Below are 22,501 nucleotides of genomic sequence, written 5' to 3'. Positions count from 1 at the left end.
GGCAATGAAGTGGGTTATCAGGTGCAAGAGCCTTCCTAAGCGTCTGCTTGTGGGTTACAGAGGCCAAGGTGAAGTCTGGGGGAGCGTCAGGCAGATATCCCAGCTCTGCGTGTGGAGAGACGCAGGGCACTGAGCCCCAGCTCTTCCTTTCCAATGGTTCCCCAGCAGATAGCAACAAAGCTCCCCTATTTGACGACCTGTAAGTATTACCATGTGGTAAGTGCTAGTTGAACAACTTCTAATGTTTCTTATTTCTTTGGGGTTGCAGTACTGCTGGGAGGCGGCTCCCCTGCTCCTGCAGCCAGCCCAAATGAGCAGGGTTTTCTGGAGAAAAGCAGCCTGCGTTTTGGCTCTGGTGAGCAAAATGGCCTCCAATGGGCAATCTGCCTCCTGCCCTGCCTGCGCAGCCTTTGCTTGGGCAACGTGGGGCATCGCTGCTCCTTGCCTTCTCTCAGTAGTGACAGTGATGAGTGGCACTCCGGGCCTTCCCCTGCTGAAAAACCCCTTCGTGGTTATTAAAATGAAATAAAAGCTCTCATGGCAAGGCGGGGGGGGCGGGGTGCCTGCTGAGCAGAGGGCAGGACGGCGGGGAGCGGCCGGGGCGAGGCTGCGGGGCCGGGCCGCGGAGCGAGGGGGCCGGGCCTACTTCGATTGCCGCCACGCTGCCGCAGCCCGCAGGGTAAGAGCCGGAACTCCTCCAGGCCGCGCGGAAGCCGCGGCCTCGCGTAGTCAGCGGGCGGCGCGGGGAGGCGCCTCGGCCGGGCGCGGCTCTACGCCAGGCCGGGGCGGAGGGAGGCGGCGGGGCGGGGTGCGGGCTGGACCCCGGCGGGCGGGGAGGGGAGAGGGGTTTCCCCGCGGCCCTGCGAGCCCGCAGCATGTGCCGGGGCTGGCGGCTGGGTAGGGCCGGTCCGAGAGGCAGCGGGTGTGCGGCGGCGGGGGGGGGCGGTTCGGGCCTTCCCCCGGCGCTGGGGTCTGGGAGGAGCCCAGAGCTTTTCAGCAGGCTGGAGTCGAGTCCAGGCCGATGGGGACTGGAAATAATTGTGAAAAGGCAGGTGGCTTCTTGTTTCCTTCTCGTGTTTTGAATGATAGCTTGTTTGGGGATTTGCAGCTGTGAGCTGTAATTAAACGGCCAAGCTCATAGTTGGTATGTAAAAATGAAGTAAAGCTAGTTTAGGGCACAGTGCTCTTCTGCATTTCCCTCCGTGTTCCCCTCCTCCTCAGCACCCGTAGTGAGAAACGACTAAAGCCCCAATACATCTGAGTAAAGGAAAGTGAAACTGAATATGCTGTTGAAAGGCGGTGGAACTGGGGAGAGGAGAGATGAAATGTGACCTCCATGAACTTGACCACATGCTTTTCCTCAGCGGGCTGCTGGGCATGAGAGGAGGTGGCTGTGGCCCGAGGTGCTGCGTGGAGTCAGGGGGAAGCATCAAGTGTTTAGGTTGGCCGTTCTTTGTCCTGTTTGCTTCCAAAGTTTTTCAACCCCTTCAATTTTAATCCGTTTTTTTTTTCATGCTAAGCTGTTTTATAACACTTAAGATCATTGTAGTTTGTGTCTGAGGGAATGGCATGGTTTGAGGGATGCTTAAGATGATATGCTGAGGGCTTCCCTCTCTCTTGTGACACTTTTGATTAAATTATTTTGCTTAAATGAACATCTTAGTTTTGAATAGATCGCTGTCTGGCTGATTTCTGGTTGGCAAACTGCACTTCTGCCTTGTGTGCTCTATACTGTGCATTGGAGCAGATTGGCAGCAGGCTCGCTGGCTCTGTGCAGAGTGTGCTTGTGGCAGTCTGCTTTATCCACTCGGAGCACAACACATCGCGCTGCTTTCTTCTTTAACATCAAGCACAAGTTAGCATTGACCACAGATGCAAGAAGTCTCCTCTTCTTATCTTATTCTTTTTTATGAAAAAACTTATTGTTGTTTTTTTCAGTAGGGAAAGCCAGGCATAAGGATTTGCAGTGGCCTGGCAGAGAGCTGTAACGTTGAGCCAAGAAAAGGGTTTTGCTTGCGGGCTGGTGTTAAACCTCACACCAGGGTCTCTGCGGGCAAAGGGCTGTTATTGGGGGGTGCCAGCGAGCGGGCTCCCAGCACTGTGCTGGGTTTGGCAAAAGAGGGGTGGAGGTTAGGTGTAGTGGGTTGGGAGGAGATGGGAGGAATGGCTGTGCTTCCACTGAAAGCTGCCTTTGCTTGTGGCTCCTCCCTCCCCGTATTGTGAGAGAGAGGGATAAATACTACTGTAATCAGATGGAAATATTTCTGGGCCGCTTAGTTGATGTGTATAGCTTGTGGTATGTTCTCTTTTGTGACTGAGAGATACTAATTTTTAAGTGTTTAGACCTGTCTAGTGAGCAGAGCATTTGGAGGTGAGTGAAGAGCCAAAGCAGCAGCCAGCTCTTCTTCACTTTCCGTGTAAATAGCATGAAGGGTGGTGGAACCTGCGAACCTCCCGATTTCAGGATAGCCCCCACTTATTTTCCTCATGGGTGGATGATTCCATGAAGCATTTCTCTCGCATTCTGGAATACAGAGGTTAGGCAGGAGAAACGTTTATTTTTTAAAAAAAAATTTGACTATTTATATATATATGTATGATTGGAGTGACGTTGTTTCTTCTCTGCTGTCCACCAGGTTGAGGGTCAATCCAAGAATGAACAAATGCAAGAAGCCTTATGTTGACCAGACTACAAACCTTGAAAAGTTCAGTCCTGAAATTCTTTCTGAAATTGAGAAGCTTTTTGCAAAAAAGTTTACTTACAGTAAGCCAGTGAATGATGAATGGCAGCTGCCAGATCCCAGTGATGCTTTTACATGCGATCACAAGGAATTCGACTCTCTCCTGGCTCTGAAGGACTCAATGAATGAAGTGAAGAATCAACTGAGTGATAAGAATCTGTATGAATGGCATCAGCACACCTCGTTTACCAATAAAGCGGGGAAAATAATTTCTCATGTGAAGAAATCTGTGAATGCTGAGCTGTGCACCCAGGCCTGGTGCAAGTTTCATGAGATCCTGTGCAGCTTTCCTCTTCTCCCTGAAGAAGCTCTTCAGTATGGAGAACTGAATTCTGTCCACCTCTGTGAAGCCCCAGGAGCTTTTATTGCCAGCCTCAATCACTATTTGAAATCCCACCATGTCCCTTGCGACTGGAACTGGGTAGCTAATACTCTGAACCCGTATCACGAAGCAAACGACACCCTTATGATGATCATGGATGACCGTCTTATAGCAAATACGTTGCCTTGGTGGTACTTTGGCCCAGACAACACCGGTGATGTGATGACGTTGAAACATCTAACAGGGCTTCAGAACTTTGTGAGTAACATGACCACAGTTCACCTGGTAACTGCTGATGGCAGCTTTGATTGCCAGGGCAACCCGGGTGAACAGGAGGCTCTCGTCTCACCCCTGCACTACTGTGAAACAATCACTGCGTTAATGATCCTGGGTGCTGGGGGATCCTTTGTTCTGAAGATGTTCACGCTGTTTGAACACTGTTCCACCAATCTGCTCTTTCTGCTTAACTGCTCTTTTGAGGAGGTCCATGTCTTTAAGCCAGCCACTAGCAAAGCTGGGAACTCGGAAGCCTATGTGATATGTCTTCGTTATATGGGCAGGGAAAGCATTCATCTGCTGCTTTCTAAGATGATACAGAACTTTGGAACAGAAATGGTCAACAAAGCGCTTTTCCCCCAACATGCACTACCGGAATCTTTTCTGAAAATACATGAAGAGTGTTGCGTGTTCTTCCACAAGTGCCAGGTAGAGACTATCTCGGAGAACATCCATCTTTTTGAGTACATGGAAGAAGCAGAGCAGACAAAACTGAACAAGTTAAGAGACTGTGCAGTAGAGTTCTTCATGCAAAGGCTTCATATGAAACCCATTGCCAGAAATAACTGGCTTGTCAAGAAATCTCAGACTGGTTGCAGCATGAATGCAAAATGGTTTGGGCAAAGAAACAAGTATTTTAGTACGTACAATGAAAGGAAGATGCTGGAAACCCTGACATGGAATGATAAAGTGGCAAAGGGCTATTTTAATCACTGGGCTGAAGAACACAGTTTAAGTAATGCTGGTAAAATGTGTGCCTTGGAAGGAATTTCTTCTAACCTTGAGTGCAGCTTGTGGTACATTTTGGAAGGAAAAAGACTACCAGTGGTAAAATGTTCTCCATTTTGTGATGGTCAAGTCTTGGAAAATCTTAATGAAGCTATGAACGAATTGACTGGGGGGAGACTGAAAAGCAGACCACTGCTGCAGACTTGTCCCTCGTGTGAAGTTCTGCCTGGGGAACTGATGCTGGCAGAAGTGTCTGATCTTTCCAGGTGTCATCAGGAAGTCCTAAATGAAAGATGTAGTGACCAATTCAAGTGCCTTGTGGTGGACTTTCCATCCCTCCGTGATACCCAAAGCCAGCCTGGTATGGAAATGAAGCTCCTGAATTCAGCCACGCTGCTGACTTTCAGCTTCTCTTTGCTGTATGATGGAGAACCAAAGTACCAGCAGCAGCTCTTGGAGTGTGTTCTGCATTCGTTGAATCAGCTTACAATAGGAGATGCGTTGATTTTGCCTCTTCTTTCTTGTTTTACACGCTTCACGGCTGGCCTGGTCTTCATACTGCACTGCTGTTTCAGACACATCATGTTTGCTTGTCCGACCTCCTGCGAACCACTGAGGAGTTGTGCTGCTTTGCTGTGCGTTGGTTACCGAGGCCTCCCAAATCCAGTCATTGAGTATCTGCAGCATCTCAACAAGCTGATGAGCTCTTTGCTAGACACGGACTCTCCACAGCAAGTTTTGCAGTTTGTGCCTATGGAGGTGCTCCTCCAGGGCAAGCTGTTGGAGTTCTTATGGGATTTAAACACAGCCATTGCAAAGAGACAACTCCACTTGATTGTGCAAGCTAAGCAGCAGCAAATGACTAGCAGTATTTCGCTTTAAAATAATTCGAGTTGAGCAAGTCGCTGCTGCTAGACCTTGTTTCACAGGCAGGCAGAAGGTGTTAAAAACATTGTTAATGTGAAGGTAATGTTACTGTAAAACCTTGGTGTGACATTGTTAGCATTGGGAGGATGTTTTGAGCTAGTGATCCCACTTGCACTGTATTGGCCTGTCATGCAGGGTCTTAATCTCAGGCATGGGGGACTTGGGAGGGACAGCGACTGAAGTGGAGGAGCTGTTTCTCCTCTGTCACAGCTCTCCCTGAGCAAATTTTGTTGCGTATCACCTGGGTCAGAGCTGTGGCCTTTGTGATGAGAGGTAGTGTGGTGCTTTATACCCGTTGCATCAGGCCAGGTCATGGGGGACCTCGTTGTGTGGCATTAGCCCTCTTTTGCAGAGCAAAATGTGGGAGTTTCGACGCACCTGCCTACTTGGCCAGGGTTTGTAGAAGCTGTGATGAGAGGTTTGGGCCGGAATGTTCAGCAGCATGCAAGCCTGATGTAAGGCTTAAGGGTTAAGACTCTTGTGAGCAGGCAGCTGTCTCAGAAAAGCTGGGTTAAAAATGACTTCTGGTAAGCAGCAGCAGCAGAAGTGTCCAGGGAAAGCTGCTCTTTGGTTTTAGTTCTGTTTCTGCCAAGAGCAGCAGGCTGTATGGTTTTTCACAGGTTATTGTGTGGCTTTGTCTCCTCATCAATGAATGGGCTGTTGCAGAGTTATTATGAAGTGGCTTATGGGTCCTCTTTAAAATAATTTGAGAGTCCTGAGTGAAAATGAAGACTTGTGTCTGTCTATAACAGCAACTATTAATGAGGAACTGCAAATGTTTTTCAGGCTAAAACATGATCAAGTGCAGCGTTGCGTACTGAGAAATGTTTTGGGTACCACTGGAAGAGCTTGAAGGAAGTATATAGTGACTTTCTTTGGGAGAGTATGATTGAGATTGCAATTGATTCCCTGTAAGGAGAAAAATGGTGGAATTGGTCACTGACTGTTCCTTTAAGGGAGTCAAATTTTATTTTCCACATCACTCCTTTGAGAGCTGAATTTTGGGGCCTAACTTGTGTGCATTAACAGTTTTAAGCTAGTAGTTTACATGGAAAAATCCGCTCAAAGGGAGAAATGATGTTTAAAGGAAAAATGGCTTTGCTGTTGATATGTGCAAGATCTTGTAAAAAAAAAGGTCGAAAGAATAGAGTTAGTAAGAAGGAAAATAGTCTCCTGATGAATTGCTGGTCACCTTCTGGAAGCACTTCTAATTAGATAATGTGGGAGCTTGAAGGATAATTGATTACTGGTAAGGATTAAAAGCACTGCTGAAAAAGTGTTTTGTCTGGAGGTGCTGCACATTTAATAGGCTTTCTTGCCACGTTGATCGGGGCAGAGTTGAATGCATTGAACAGTTCATTTTTTATTGAAGAATTTCATAGGTGGAAGAGTTGATGGTTCAGGTCTGACTAATTCATAACATTTTCTAAAAATCCTGCTTTTTACAGTTGCACACAAGTAGAAGCTGCCTAACAAAAGCTGCTGGGATTGGTCATTGTTCATTTTGATCTATTTAAACGAACTTGCTCTTTTTGCTGTGAGCTGAGTCATGCTTCCTCAGACTGGGAAGGAAAGGAACAGAGGCTGCAGACCGGGAGCTTTATGCACTAAGAGCTTCTCCTGTAAATCATTGTTGAATCTGTAAACTCAAGCGTGCAAGCAGGGCCGCAGATGAATTTCATTGAGGAGTAAAAAAGAAATACTGAAAAGCAGAATAAAGGACGGGGGGAAGCAATATTGTAGAAGAACAGATGATGAGACGGTATCAAAGATCATCTGTAAAAGCCTTCTTTACCAGAAACAGAAAGCAGGAGAAAGATACTGTCCACCGGAGACACCCCTCTGTCTCTGCCACTGTTTCAGGGTGATTAATGCTTTGGAAACTCCCATGGAGCTGAAGTATTTGAAAAGGCTTCTCTTAAAGTGGGGTAAATGCAGTATTTTGTGTGCACGGGTGTGCTTACAGGGTGATATCTGCCATGGAGGCACAAGTAGCCAGAAACATCTCATCTAGTCCTTACTTAAATAACTTGTTTTTTTTAACTAATGTTAGTCCAATATTTTTAAATTACTATTTTATAGGTAAAGTGAAATCCTGAGGTGACCGACAGGCTGTGAGAGAAAATGCATTTATTTTTTCAGACTTTCCTTGGTCTGTTCTGTATGTCTGACAAACTGCGCAGGCTTCCTGGACAGCCCTCCCAGCCCGTTGGTCCCTGTCTTGTCAGACAGTATTCCTTTTTTCCTAACTTTTTAGGAGAAAACATTTCAGATGACCACAAATCTTCGGGGGGAGTTGGGACTGTGTACTTGGAGATACACTAAGCTGAGCTAGTGGGGAAGCATGATCCATCTGTTTGGAAGAACCCCCAAAAAATGTCTGCAAGTCTTCCCGCGGAAGGTCAGGTCTCTAAACCGAAGGAAATCCAATGTGCTGTGGATTCCGATGCCTGATTTGCTCTGGAAGTTTGTTGTTGGCAGACATGGGGAGAGGACAGGAGAAATGCTTTGATGGAAGCTACTCCTGTTAAAAAGAAAGGATGTGTTTTGGAGAGTCTTTTTTTATTATTATTGTTGTCTTAATGGCAGGAGTTTCAAAGTGAGGAATGACACCTCCTTTAATTGTGAGAATCCTGCGTTGTCCCAGCTGCCTTGAGACCAACGATTTCTTGCAGAGAAGTGACACTTAATTTCTGTGGAGACTTTTGGAATATGTAAGAATGCATGGGCAGCATGTATTAACCTTTGTGGAGAGGGTCTGACAACTCCCACCTTCATCGAGGCTGTCAGGTTTTGGCTGATTTGATTTGATTTTGGGTGACACCGGGTGAAGTGTCACTGTATCCTGACTGCTTATAAGTTGGTTTTTTTATGTGTTTTGAAGATGAACTGGGTATTGATTTTCATAATTAGGAGCTTCAGGTTTCACACAGGGGAAGGTGGAGGGGATGGAGAGAGTAAGTTGGTTGTGATGTGATCGAGATTCCTGCAGACTTGAGGTAAATTTAATTTTGCGGCCCTGCTGTTGCAAGTTTCCAGTGAAGGACCAATATCTAGGCCCAGTGATTAGCTATGAGCTACATCATGTTTCTGAAACTTTCAAATCTTTTGTTTTAAACCAGCAGTAATGCTTTGAAGTCAGTTGCGTGAGGGTAGAATGAAATGGGTACTCCACTAGGAGAAAATGCTGGTGGGTTTTTTCTTAGGTTGTGCTCCGTTAAAGTTAAGAGACTTGCTTCTTCTTTTACTAATGTTGTATTGTATTTAGATTCCTTTGGATGTGCACAGATTGTATGTGTTCTTGGCACTGGCTTTCTGATTTCATTTTTACAAAACGTAATGAGATTTATAGTATGAAATCCAGTAGCCTATTAAAATAATACTAATTGATGTCTATTCATCTTAATTTATGCTGAATCTATCAAATTACTGGTTGTGAAAGTAGATGTAGCGGAATTGTATTCTATCAGAAAAACAATTTAGGACTTGACGGGAAGGGATTAATATTGCCTGTATGGAAAGTAGGAGAAAAGAAAAACACACTTTGATTTCTGGCCACGGGGCAGAATCGTGTCAAGTCCTTGATTCCCTGGAATCACGACTTCCCCAGTAAGCTGAAGCCTCAGAGCCTCCTGTTACCATCCCTAAAAACTGCCTTTTGACACCTTTAATTTATGGTTGATATTCAGTGTGTTAATTTTTAGGGGGGAAGCGGGGGAGATTCTGTGTAACTTGTGTTACGGTTTTGGGTGGTGTGAAATGCGTTTGTTGCTCAGTACTTGTCCCCATTTCCCACTTTGAAACCAGAGCCTCTGAATTTCAGCTTCTAGCCTTTGAATATCAGTCTTTTATTTTCAGCGCTTTAGCGAGTGAAGACTGATATTACAATTTCCTTGCCAAAGTCTGGTAGTGGTTTTTCTGTCTCATTCGTGCAACTATTTTCAGGAATGCTGTGCTGATATCTGTGGTTCCAGCTCTTTGTGCGCTTCAGCCGCTTGACAGCACGATCAAATGGAGCTGTTTGCGCCAGAAATGCGCTCGGCCTCTGGCTGTTCATTGCTCACTCTTTAGGCAATAATTTGGATTGCTGTTGAGCCCTCTCTTGTGACTCCTTATGGGTCCGGAGCTGATTTGAAGTCTTAAGAATGCAATAGCCTAAAAGAATTGGCCCGTGGCGGTAGACACGTAGAACAAGCAGAACTTTTAGGAGACATTTGGATGCAGGAAGCTTTTCCACCAGGCAGGAGAGGCTACTATAACATGCAGCTGATGGGGTTTGCTAGCCTTTCCTTGCTAAAAATTACCGAAAAAAGGCATTGAGGCATAACCACCTGTACAAGCAGTTCACCAGTTGTGTGCTGCCTTTCTTGTACGCAAGGGTCTGTTCATGTCTGCGTGTGTGGGAACCCCCGGGTTGTCCAGGTGTGAAGCTTTTGCTTTGTCACTAATCTGTTTGTGCTTTTGTTTTGAGGGATGTATCTATTTTTCTAAGCAGATGAAGGAGGTGTTGGTTTACATGGCTATTGCATGTTTTCATTTGGTCTGCAAATGAGTATTAAAAACCTTTTTTTTAAAAAAAAAAAGGAAAGGAGAATAAATGTTATTTGGAGAAAATAAAGTACTTTATTTTAGATTTTAAATGTTTACGTGTTTCTTTACCAAGCATGGAACAACACAATGAAGCGGAGTAGGAAGAAGCACGGGGAGGTTTAATGATTGATTCTTTTTGAGCCATGGTTCCCTTGTCTCACTGTTTGGATCCATCCTTAATGAGCGAAGGATAGAGGGGCGTTGGAGGAGCCAGCTCAGTGGGGGTGGTGGTTGGTTCTCTTTTTTTAACTTTACCTTTGCAATTTACAAGTTCAAAGAGAGACTTCGGTTGCGGACGTGGTCAAAGCAGTGTGTAGGATGCTTGCAAACAGTTCCCTTGCCCTTGACACTGAGTTTTGCAGTCTCTGTCCCTTGGTGTGGTTGCTGTAACTTGCTTTAACAGTGAGGGGTTTCTTATGCATCTTCATTTTCTACTGGCTCTGACAGGTGCTCTGGTAGGACAAGGCTGTTGTACTCCGTACTTTTGTCTGCAAAGTCTGTTATTAATCCTTATCCAATTTTCTTCTTCCGAAGCACTTGCCTGCACTGCATGGTATTATTAAGGAAAAGCTGTGTGCCTTATTCCGTGGGGTTGGCTCTGCTGTACTGACAAGGGTTCCAGCTGATTGTCTTCAGCTTGGCTGTCCGATTTGTCATGAGGCTTTTGGCGAAGTAATTTTGGTTTCAGTTATTAATGCTAATGTTTTTTTCATTGCCTTTCTGCTTTGGAAGCGAAGGAAAACTCAAGATCAAGGAGATGGGGAAGACCATTCTGTGTCCTAGAGGTACGAGATGGCGCAGGAAATGTATACTGTTCCGATAGCTTTATTTCCTTAGAGCAAGTAGGTATTTGCTGGGGAAGTCTTTAAACTAGAAGTTGTATGTATGCTGAAATGCAGGACAGCGTTGTCTCGCTTGATTTTGGTGGAGCTCTGGGCTGTAAGCGTTGTCTGTTGATGTCAAAATGTACTTCAGGGGACACAAGGAGTTTGGAAGTGAATGGTCTTTGAAATGGGGGGCTGGGTTGGAAGAGCCCTTTAGAAGAGGATTGTCAGGTTGATATTGGTGGAAATATTGTTTAATGTGGTTTTACTGAGATATAGGGAAATGTAAATGCTCAGAACTGTATTCTAAGTCATAAACAGTTCTGTGAAATATTTGCATTCCCAATATGACAGTATAAAAAAGTGCCTAAAACCATAGGAAATGGCAGCTCAGAAAGTAAAGAGATAATGTGGGTGTCATCATTTTGCTGCTACAGACCTTAAAAACTGCACATGGGACTTCTTCAGTCCTTAAAGTTGATTTTTACACTACATTATGTTGATTATAAATCTTATTTGAATTTTGATAGATTTTAATGTGCTGGCATGCCTGCCAGTTTTTCAGCTTAAATAGGTGGCCTTGAAATCTAAGCCAAATCACTGAGCACAAAGCAAATTGGCTCTCTCCCTGGCTGAACAGATATTTAGCAAATTCTTTTATTGTGTTATGTTGGGTCCTCAGTGTCCTCCAGCGAGACTGGGGAGGTGAAGTTTTACCTGTAATACAACTGAGGTTTGAACTCGTGCACTGCAGTTAGTGGCCCCTTCTATTAAAACAATATTTTTCCTACATAGGAAATGTGAAGATGTCTATTAAAGTCCACAGTACTTTACCAAATGAGGGTGACTGTTGCTTGTTAAAGAATTGATTTGTCTAAATTGGGGGATAGCAGGGAAATGTTGCTGTCACTTGGTGAATTGATTTGTCTAAATTGGGGGATAGCAAGAGAAGGAAATCAATATTCAAATCTTATTTGTTGCTGAAGCCAGAGATCATTATCTGCATAGCTGAGAGATGGGTGGATGAATGCTGCCTGATACAAACGAAAGCTCATGCGGAGGTGCCCGTAGGTCCGAAGCTGTCAGGTACCTGTGCCTCAACATGATCACCCAGTAGCCAATAGGTAATGAAACCTCGGTTAGACTAAGGAATGAAGGGACTGTGGTGGTGAGGTGCCTTAATTTAAGTCTTTAGAGAGTTAAGGTGATTAAATACTTGCTTTATAATCAGTTGACTGCCCCAAGTTGATGACGGAGCACAGCTTGACGCCATCAAGTTGAGATGTAATGAAATCTATCTTGGGGTTGCAATTAAACTCCGCTCCAAGGTGGCTACTGGATAGCTGCGTGTTCCCTCAAATAATGATGCTCTCTGACAGGCGAGCATTTGGTGGCGGAGCGTGGGTCTGCGCAGGGCTGCTGCTGGTGATGGCTGAAACCCGGGAGCTGTCTGAGCTCCCTCCTTCATTGCTGCAGTCATGCTGATGCAAGTTACTCAGCTGTGTAGCTGGAGTAAACCACGCTGCCAGCCATGTAGCAGCCTGTAGAGCCATGCAGGGAACGGATCAGCAGCACAGGACGTGTTTGGGATTAGCGTGCCTGGGATGGCCCTAGGATTCCTGGCTGGGAGAAATGGGGATGTTCAGCAGCAGAGGCTTGTTGTCATACCTGAAAAACACACAGCAGCCGTGTGTCTCTTGGAACTGGTGTTGAGTGTTGGCAAGAACTGGAAGGGACCCGAGACCAGCTGACATACTGGGAGAGGAGAACTAGTTCCAAAACTTAATTCTGCTCTGTGGGAGACCTTCTGCACTGGGGAGGCTAGTCCTCGGTTAGGGCGAGCTTGTACTTCGCGTGGAAGTAGGCTGGGTGTTTAATAACTGTCAGTGCTATGGCCTTAACTATAAATCACAAAGTAATTGATTTCAAGGTGTTAATGAAATTTAGATTTATAGAGAAGTACAATTATGCTTAAGATGCAGGGTTAATAGCACTGGCACCGAATAAAACCTAATTTGGCTTTGTTTCCATTATGAAACAGGGCAGTATAAGCCCATAAATTGTATTTATGTAAGTGGCTTGGCTCTTAATTGTGTGACTAGTTTTGTGAAAATTCTATACTTGGGTAGGTATTTCAGACTTAGAAACCTGTTCAAAGGTCTGGGTACTTGTCCAGCTTTCAGTTCCAGCATCTTCCACATGCAGTAAGTATCACTGCTCTGTGTGAGAAAACGGAGACCAGATTTGAATGGTACTTGATCAAAGTTCTGGGGAGAGGGCGGCTGAGTAGTGAGAGGGTTAGGCTTGAGTGGGAAATTCAGCCTGGCTGGTTTCTCAGTGGGTTGCAGAGGGGACAGGACAGCCATTGCCCGTTAGGCTGGATGCTGGGACAGAGGAGCTGGTGCAGAAGTTACAGGCTTGTTCCGAGTCCTGATGTGATCCTGATAAAAAGTGTGTTTAGCGTGTGTACCAGACCTCGGAACAGGTTTGGGTCTAAGCACGTGTGGTGGCTGGGGACGTACCTGCTGGAGTACCAGTAACTGGCTTCACTCGTCACATTGCGCTCCGCAGTCTTGAAGTGACCTGAACTGCTTCCTGAAGGAAATGGTGAGAGCAGCAGTCTCAGGAGCGTGAGTGGAAGTAATGAAGCAGTAATTAGCAATTAATAGAATGTGGTGAAACTTATAATTTTAGTAACTGCTGTGCTGGCCTAGAGGTCTGGGGCTGAAGTGAAAGTCCCTTGGAAATCTACAACTCTCACGCTTAATTAACATAATTTCCTTTAGACACCATCTGCTCTCAGAGCCAGCTTGTATATTTATTTTTTTCCCCCGAAGGTAGATGAGGTTGTAAGGACTCCACTCCTATGGCTTTTTGCAGCAGAGATTCAGTTGAAGCCAGGATTTGATTATGGGGACTGAGATGGCCTTCGTGGCCGATGTATTGTGTGGAGGGCAGAGTTCTGTTAAAATAGCCAGCAGGGTCTCAGAAAGGTGCTCGGATATAGGAGGAATTGGGGAAAAATGTGGGCAGAACCTCCTCTGTAATTTGCAGAGGGTTTAGTCTTGTTTCCAGAGGGAGAACAACTGGAGACTGCTGTCTGTATGCTCTTCTCTTCCCCTTCCTGCCTCAAGCCCCTCTGAGCCGCGTCTGGAAGATGTCAGGTGTTTTTAGGAGCTGTGACAGTGAGAGGCAAGGATTTCTGAGCAACTCTTCTCTGGATCACTCACGACTGGCAGACCCCAGGGTCAGAGGCCAGTAGCTCTCTTCTGAGGAGGAAGGACACCTGTAGCGGTGGTGAGGCACAGTGGGGAAGCCGCTTGCTCCTGAGATCTCTTGTGTCACTTGGCTTCATGTGCTGGTTTGTGCCTTGCTGCACACGAAAGTCAGCTCAGGTCAGAAGCCAAACCAGATCACTGCTCCTTGCTCTCCTAAAGGAGAGCCTCAAAAATGGTCAGATAATGAAAGCAAATAGCCAGGGAGCACCTGGCTTCCCTCAGCCCCCACCATGTTATTTGGTGATGGCAAGAGTGAAGAGGGAGTCAGGAGAGTCGTGTTAGGCTGAATTGTTTGTTTATTTACAGCTGTGGGAATGCCCTATGGACTTGAACAGAGCAAAACACTTTTCAAGCAGCAAAGGTGAGAAAAAGAGACATGGGAATTTTGGAAGACGCAAGTGCAATTGTAAACGTCAGTCGTTGCCACTGAAGGGTTGTATTAAGGATTCAGTTTTGTCTTGTGTAAATCAGGTTTAATTAATAGAGCAGATGCACCGACAATGCGTCCGGAAATGAACTGGGGGAGAAGAGAAGGGAGACAGCTGGTGCTGGTAGATGTAAATATTTGCTTTTTGGGAAGTGAAGCTCTGCAGAAACTTCAGAGATTCCATTTCAAATTCAGAAGCCTGTTTCTTTTGCCTGTGAAGATACATGGAGCAGAAAAAATTAGTGAAACCGTAACGCTTTGTTTGCTCTAGTGTGTGTGATGTAAGAAGCAGAAGTTGCTGGAACGGGGCCAACCCATGAAATCTTGGTTCTGACTGAAACATGAAGGCCTAGCCTCTCACGGTGTGGGATGCATTAATTGGAGAGGAGCTGTCTGTGCACCAGGAAGCTTTTCCCAGCCTCTGCAGCAGGATAAGCACGGACAAACCCCTACGCTTATTTTTTGGCTCCTCAACGAAGGGCCGGGTGCGGTGATGAGCCTCGCCGGCAAGTCTAGCGGAAGAGGTGCGTAGATCTGAAAGTGGCTGCTGAGGTGGTGTGGCGGATGTGGATGGGGACACTGATCTTCGTGTGAAGCTGAGGGTTGGAAAAAAGCAAGGCATGAACTGAGGATTTGCGTGTTTTGGTGGGGCCCCCCGCAGTTCTGCTGCTGTTTTTGAGGACTCTGCTTGAACTGTGGAAGAACAATCAAATCCTCCTTGCTTGCTTTCCGTATTGGACTTTTTCATGACAGCCCTGGCAATTCGTGTTATGATTAGGAGAGCTTTTTGTTCTGTTTTGTTTGTTTTTTTTTTTTGTTAGTGCCTGTGACTGCTAAGAAGAATTGGAAAACACAAACCTAAACCCACCAAATACAACAGTAAAAAAACCTGTAAAAAACAAAGCAAAACAAAAAACCCCACACTTTTAAAACAATCCATGACTGGAGAGCAATGCTGTCCAACCTGGACCTGGCAGTGCTGGAGAAGGAAGACAAGAAGGAGGAGTTGATCCATTTTCTTCTTGGTGAACCTGACAGTGGGGATGGGAAGGATTCCTCTAGGTAGGAAAAGTGGTCGCGTGGGGGATATTAATGCTGATTGCAGCTGAGGAGAAGGCAGATCATCTTGCTCAGCAGTTTTGTTTGGAATAGTGTGTCTGGATGCCTGGCACCCGACCTTGTGTGTGTATGTGATGCTCTTGGGTTTTGCACCTCGATACTGAGAGTGCTCCATAGCTGAGGGAACACCTCAACCTGGCAGCACAGCACGGAGCTGGGCTGGATCGGGGTGGAGGTGAAGCTGCTCTGGCCTTAGAGCTTATGGAAGGAAGCTTGCAGGTGTGAGTGGTGCTGCTGCTGAGGGCCTTGGGTTTTCCAGACCCTGGGGAGCAGATTCTTGCCCTGTCTGTACTGGTTTGTGTTGTGAAAGCTTGCGTGCAATAACACCTCACTATCTGTTGCTTCTGTTCCAGAGCTCTGCTGTCAGTTATTGAATACCCTATTCCAGGTTACTGTTGTCATTGTCTTTTCCTTCATCCTTAATTAGCCCAGGGGAGCAGCAGGTGTCTGAAGGTGATGATGAACATGTGATGGCTGGGAAGAGGCAGCAGGACCCCAGGCAGTGAGAGATTTGTTCGGGGTTCAGTCTGAGGTGAAGCACCCGCCACCCTTCAGAATGGCGATTTGTTTGAAGCTGGGTCAGACAGGGTCACCAGGACATCATGGAGCTCAATTTTGATTTATAAAGGGACTTTCCACTCTAAACTCCAGGCAAGTAAGCAGTTATTTCTTGGTATTTCAAAAGCAGTTAGAATCTCCTTTACTACTTTTGTTGTTACCAGGTGTTAAAGGGGCAACTGACAGGCCCAGTGGCCTGGCTTCTGTCTCCCTGTCTTCCATGTCACACATGCTACCCTTGTGCATTTAAGCTGTGTGTGTTGCTGAAGTGTCTGCACCCGTTCCTCTCTATCCCATTGTTTCTGAAGGGAAAAAATGAATTGTGGATGGTCATGCTTTCGGGATGGGATCGTCAACAGGTAATGGGATATGCCTGAAACGGTAGTTTTGAAGGTATGCGGAATTACTGCAGAACCAGAGTTCAGGGTTGGAAAGTCAAAATGTTTTGACAGCAGTGGAGAGAAGGATGCCAAGCTTTCAGCTGCGAGCCTGTATGAACTGGGTGTGCATATACTCAAAGGCATGGCTGCCTTGTCCCAGCCTGCAGAAGTTAGTGTGTAGGAAAGCCCTTGGTTAGTGGAATAATTCTCTGTTGTTGAGGATTTCTGGAAACAAGATGGAAGAGGTGTTATGCTTCTGTCGGACTTACTTATTCCCTCGCTACAGCCAGGGTCACTCTGACTATGTCCTGAGGGTGTTCCTTTCTAGTCTTGGCCTTTGATCTGAAGTTGGTCTGCTCAGTTTTTGTGCTCCTTAACGGTAAGGTAGTTCACGGCAAAAACTACATGTCTTCATCTGAGTTCACGCTGATAACATAATTCATGATTATTCTGGGGCAGGGATTGTCTCTTTTATGCTGTTACAGTGCTTGTTGCAGAGTCTGGTGTCTGGTCAGGGTGACCCCAGCTCTGGAGATGGGTGATACTCTGCTGCTTACCTGTCTGCGAGCCCAAGTGGGACATCCCATACCATAAACCTGGGATCGGTTTTAACCACACAGTCCTTGTTCAAGGAGTTATTGAGGCAGGACATTAAAAGCAAATGAATCTCGGGTGGCTCTGATGTTTCTGACCTGGGAAATCTGTTCCCAGCATGATCTGGCAGAGAGTTAAGTGTAGCCACTGATCTGTTGTGGTGAGCTGTCTGGAAAGTGGTTCTGTGGAGACACCCCCCTCCTTGCTAAGAAGAAATGGGAAATAGCTGCTTAGTTAAGAATTATTTCTTACTACTATGTGCTGCGGGTACTAGCTGGGGGACTAGATACCCCCTGTGTTAGGGTGGTACAGACCCCTGACTCTGGGCTGTCGCAGCACAGCCAGTCTCGGGGAAGGTGTAGGATCAGCCCTGGATCTGGGCTGCAACTTCTTTCCAAATGAAAATGAGCAAAACTGCATGCTTTTGGCTGAACTCGGTGCTCTAGGAGAACTAGTTAAGTGGCTATAGCAAGCTGAGGGAGAGGGCTCTCTAAAACAGGTGCGATCTGTGTTGGTTACTTAGGGATGCTCAGGCAGTAGGAGGGGAGGGCTGTGTCTGCCTGAATCAGGGGAGGGAGCACAGCCCGGGCAGTAAAGCAGGGGTTTGAGTGGATGATGATAGCTTCAAATGCTTGGAGCTGCAGAGTGTCTGGACGCATGGAGGTCTGGAGAAAGCAGAGAATGGGAACTGCTGGAGTCTGGGACTTGGAGGGCGATGGTAAAGGTGCCTTTGGGCTCAGTAGGCTGAGCGCAGGGGGCTATGGCAGGTGGGACAAGGCTGTGCCTGGGGAAGGGACTTGTCTAAATGCACAGCTACCTGACCTGTAGCCACCAGCTTCCAGGAGCACCATGACAGTAAAGCCTTGCTCTGTAGGAGAAGCAGGAAGCTTTGGAGGCGGTGCTGTGGCAACAGGAGTGCTGTAAAGCAGCAAGAGGGAGCAATATGTTGAATTATGCCATCAGACATCAGACTTCTGATGTGACAAAGGGAATCACTAGAGCACAGGGCAGAGGGCACAGATATCTGTGGCCTAGGTGGCTTGTCGGGGAAGCTGATGTTTGTCAAGGACTTGACTTGCCTGCTTCCCACTGAGCTTTGCGATGCAGATCTCAAAACTGACTCTGTTTAGCTGGAGCTCTGCTTCAGAGCTGCACTGCTAAACCTCCTGGAGAATGTACCCGCAGGGGGGACTGTAATTGCCATGTATTTTGACCATAATGATATGGGGGAAAGAACAGGGGCAGCTGTAAGGAATAAATGAGATGTTATGTCTGATGACTCTTGGGTCTTATTTTTCCTGGGTGTTAGGTCTGCTGTGGAAGGCAGGAGGAGGGAGCAGGAGCCTGGGTCTCCTCAGCTGTGCGGGTGCCCCCCCCCCCCCTTTTTGTTTTTAATCCTGGCTAAGCAATGGAGTGCTTGTTAGAAAGCAGGAATCCAGAAGGGAGACCTGGGGCAAGCTCTTTGCTAGCAGAGCTGTGCTGAGCTCTGTGCCCTTGCACCAAGAGGTGATTTGCTCCCTGCGGAAGGGAAGCCATTTGCTCAGTCTCCTCCCTGTCCTTTTTTCTTCAGGGAAGTGGGCAAACCCCGAAGAAGATGGGATCGCTGGTACAAAAGGTGAGTCATGGGGAGTTAGTTTCAAAACTCAGATTACCTGTATAAAACCAGAGCAGAAGGAAAAGGTTAGGGTGACTGAGCTTTGGTTTTAGCTTCTGCTGGGGCTCTGACAAGCCTATGAGCTGTTGTCTGTCCTGCCATACACGACTGTGAGCGGCACAGCCTGCTCTAACACCTGTCAAAGTGAGCATGTCGGATCGGGAGGGAGCCCCTCTTCCCCAGGTTCACTGGCTGGAAAAGAGCTTGGTGTCCCTTCCTCGCCCTGCCTGGGAGCTGTGGAAGTCGCCTTCAGGAAAGGAGTCATCTTGGTCTGCGTCTGGGCAGCAGAATGGGATGCTTACTGGGTGACACAGAGGCAGCTCTAGAGCGAAGCAAAATACTAAGTAATTTTTTTGATGAGTGTTAATTTTCATTCTGATTTCACGCCATCTGAACTGTGTTTTGTCGAATCCTGAGTGTCCTCCCCAACTGTCCATCACTGACTCGTGTTTTGATGGCTCTTGTCACAAATAGTATGGTAACAAGGTCTTGGTTATTTTCTCTTTCCTTTTTTTTCCCCCCTTTGAGAAGTCTCATTTGCTTTTTGCAGCTGTCCTGACTCTCTTCCCCCTATCCTTACTGGGAAGCAGTGTGGCAATTAGAGCTGGCCACCCCCGGGAGGAGGTGTGCTCTGCTAGCTTTGAGAGGGTGTGCAGCACATCTCCAAAGCTCTGCTGTTTTCCCTGTGCAATGGATTTTACTGTTATGCCTTTCCAAGTACATTAACTTCTGTACAGGTACAAAAATATCTAGCTCATGGATTGGTTTCACAAAGCCTTGGTTCTTTTAATCTCTTTTGGGTTTTCTTTGTCGTCTTTCTCCTCCAAGGATAGCTGTCAGCTGACCTGGCTGTCTCAGAGGTGATGTGAAGGCATCTACCACTTCAATGTTGAAGTGCCAAGCAAGAGCAGAAAAAATAACAGGGGCCTTGCTTTTTCTTGGAGAATTAGCTCCAAGAGAGCGTAGTTGTAGTGCCTGAGAGGGGCACCTCTTCCGAAGGGATGGTGTGCCTTTCAGATATGAGTGCTGCCAAGCCTTGTCCCCCGGGCAGACTCGGGTACTGCAGGCCCCATGGCTGCTGGGGGGCTTGGGCCGAGTGGAGCCAAGCAGGGGTTGATCTGTGAAGGAAGGAAGGTTTTGTGGTGTGACTCTCATCTTACTGAAGCTGCTTTTGTTACCGTTTCAGAAAAACAACCTAGGGCTGACTCAGACCTAGAGGCTTGCTGAAGGTACCAAAGAATGGGGAGTTTAGAAGCTGATACCGAATCTGATGGACAACCTCAATGCTGTGTCTTTAACTTGTAGGAGGTATTTTATTTTGGGTTTTGTGTAAGGTGGTATAAAGCAATTCCATGCAGCTGGAAGCTAGAGGCAGGGCTAGTTATTTCAGAGCTTTGAAGGTCTCCAGTGATAGCTGTCTCGCTGCTGCAGTGGTTTCATTTTGCTTTGGAAAAACTCAATAAAAATGTTCCTTTTGCTTCCTTTTCCCTGAGGTGAGAGAATTTCTGGAAGTCTTCTGCTTCCTGAGTTAAGGAATGTCTTCATCTCTTTTCCCTGAAATGAGCTGAGTGCAGCTCCCAGGAAGCCGGGGTTCGGAAGCCTGGGAGCACTGACCTGACAGGTCTGAGAGGACTGCTGACGGCAGGGCTGGACTGCAGAGGCGGCTGCAGGTACTGGAGGGAGGTGCTGATGTCTCGGTGGGCTGACCTTTTTTTTTCGAGGATGCTGTACTCTGCATACCAGCTGCTGATAAGCTGTTGGCAGGGCTGATGGCCCGTCAGCCTACGTTCTCAGAGATGAGCCCACCGGAAGTGCCTCGATAGGGGCTTCGCTGCAGAGAGCTTAGTCGTATCTTGACAGCGTTTGACATTTCCCAGACAATGCTTAAATCTGCCAATTGATACTGTTTAACGTTCTCTCTCAGAGCCTTCCAGTGGCGGTGCCTATAAACTTTAGTTTTCCCTTTAAAGAATTATTACCTAAAGCTGCTATAGTTTTGGCGCTTGCCAAGTGCCGCTGATGAATCTCTACGTTTGTTGCTGTCGGCTTTTACATGTTGCCGTTAATTAGGATGTGTGCTTTTCTGGCTAGGGGCTGATGGACAGCTCTCTAATGGCCAAATCCAGGAGAAAAATAGAAGGTTTACTGTATCACTTCTTGTACTTGAAGGAACAATCCTTTAGCTCAGGTTTCTCTCGCCTAAGAGGAGAGGCTGAGGGAGCTGGGCTTGTTCAGCCTGAAGAAGAGAAGGCTGCGGGGGGACCTAATAAATGCTTATAAGTATCTGAAGGGTGGGTGTCAGGAGGATGGGGCCAAGCTCTTTTCAGTGGTGCCCAGTGACAGGACAAGGGGCAATGGGCACAAACTGAAGCAGAGGAAGTTCCAGCTGAACACGAGGAAGAACTTCTTCCCTCTGAGGGTGACGGAGCACTGGAACAGGCTGCCCAGGGAGGTTGTGGAGTCTCCTTCTCTGGAGATATTCAAGACCCGCCTGGACAAGGTCCTGTGCACCTTGCTGTAGGTGACCCTGCTTCGGCAGGGGGGTTGGACTAGATGACCCACAGAGGTCCCTTCCAACCCCTACTATTCTGTGATTCTGTGAAATCTTGGTGCTCAGTGTGTGTTACAGCTCTGCTTTTCTGAGTCTGTGAACTGGGTTTGCTTATGGCTGAGACTGAGGAATGTGATGTGCTTTCTGACTTTCCCCCCTCATGGGACTTGGGTGCTTCAGGTACTCTTTTCTTTCCTTCCTTTTTCATCAGCCTGTTTGCCACATGCTCTGCCAGGTTGTTTGGGACTCTGGCCTCTCTGCTGTTTTCTGGCTGAAACCCTTTGGTTTCCATAAGCCACTGTCTGTCTGGATGTCCATCTCTGGGTGGTTTTGGGAGACCAGAACTTACTGTTCCTAGAACATAGGTAACCGTGACAGACACTGGGATGTGCCCTTTCTGCTTTACTGCTCAAAGCATCACCTTTAGTTTTTTTCAGGAAAGAGAAGAAGCACAGAGAGATGTAGCACAACGTATCAAAAAGAATCCAACTCTTCTTCCCTTCTTCCCCACTTTGTCACAAGAGCCAGTTCAGCATGAATTGCTGGCGTGCTGACCCTCTTCTCCTGGCATGAGTCTGGAAGCCTGTGTCTTCATGTGCTTCATACTGAGAAGCTCTTAGTTTTGAGAGTCTTTGTGGTTCTTCCATCGTAACGCTCGGCTTCTGTGGCAGGTCTGTAACCAGGGGCCTCTCTGCTTGCTGTTCCCTGGCAGCACCCCATGGACAGAGGAATGTGCTGGTGTTTATGCCGTGGCCTCAATGACTGGCCGCCTTGGTGCTGTTGGATTGCAAGAGAGCATGAAGAGGAGGTAGGTTTCTTACTAAATTTGCAGGACAAAAGATAAAGGCTGCTAAAAAAGGTTGCTTTTATTTCCGTGGGATTATTGGTCCATTGCACATCTTCAGGCACTTTTATGTGCTAGACAGATAACCTCAATGCCTTTCTGCTCTACCCTGGCTTCCCGCTTTGCTATGAAGCAGCTGGCATTTTGGTCTCGGGCAGTAGTTCAACAGATGGCTGCTTAAAAACAAATACCACTGAAAACAGGAGACTTTTTATTCTTTTCAAGCAGCCAGTGACTTTGAAGGTGTGTGCTGAGGTTAACTTCCAGAGCAAGGGCTGCAGGTTCATGACACACAGTATCTCTGGGAGGCTGTGCTGTAGTTGAGGACAAATGTGTGTGTCTGGTAACTTTAAGACAGGTAAAGGCTGCTGTGACCCCGAGAGGTGGGCAGTCTCCATGCTGAGAGACATTTGACACTGCTGGGTGCATCCCTGCGTAATCTGATTTAACCTTGAAATTGTCCCTTGAAATTGTTTTGTGCAGTGGGTTGGACGAGAGACCTCCTAAAGTCCCTTCTACCTAGATTTTTGCACAGCTCTGTGCCTGATCCCACTGATGACCTGTGCAGTCTGCTTTGAGGAGTGGAAGGAAGAGAAAAAAGTTTTATAAACCACATTGAAACGGAGCACTGTTCCTGTCTGCTGTGAGCTCTGCCGGGGAGCAGATGCTAGCTGCCTTTTCTCTCAG

General features: G+C 46.9%; 1 protein-coding gene across 3 annotated transcripts; it reads left to right on the top strand.

The window, feature by feature from the left end:
* The first annotated feature begins 643 nt into the window (after positions 1–643).
* CMTR2 (cap methyltransferase 2) lies at positions 644–21,760 on the top strand. 3 transcript variants are annotated; one of them, XR_012765388.1, is made up of 3 exons: positions 974–1,048; positions 2,637–5,034; positions 21,642–21,760. XR_012765388.1 is itself a non-coding variant. In XM_075434195.1 (2 exons), exon 2 carries the CDS (start codon positions 2,656–2,658, stop codon positions 4,948–4,950), a length of 2,295 nt encoding a protein of 764 aa, XP_075290310.1. In that variant the 5' UTR covers positions 644–679; positions 2,637–2,655; the 3' UTR covers positions 4,951–9,600. The 3 variants fall into 3 exon arrangements, 1 of the variants encoding a protein (XP_075290310.1); XR_012765389.1 differs by lacking the exon at positions 21,642–21,760 and adding an exon at positions 18,336–18,380; XM_075434195.1 differs by lacking the exons at positions 974–1,048; positions 21,642–21,760 and adding an exon at positions 644–679 and having other exon boundaries at positions 2,637–9,600.
* The last annotated feature ends 741 nt before the right edge of the window (positions 21,761–22,501 follow it).

Source organism: Opisthocomus hoazin, chromosome 12, assembly GCF_030867145.1.
Source record: "Opisthocomus hoazin isolate bOpiHoa1 chromosome 12, bOpiHoa1.hap1, whole genome shotgun sequence".
Taxonomy (NCBI): Eukaryota; Metazoa; Chordata; class Aves; order Opisthocomiformes; family Opisthocomidae; genus Opisthocomus; species Opisthocomus hoazin.
The sequence above is the reverse complement of the archived record's forward strand: the minus strand, read 5'-3'. Positions and strand labels throughout refer to the sequence as shown.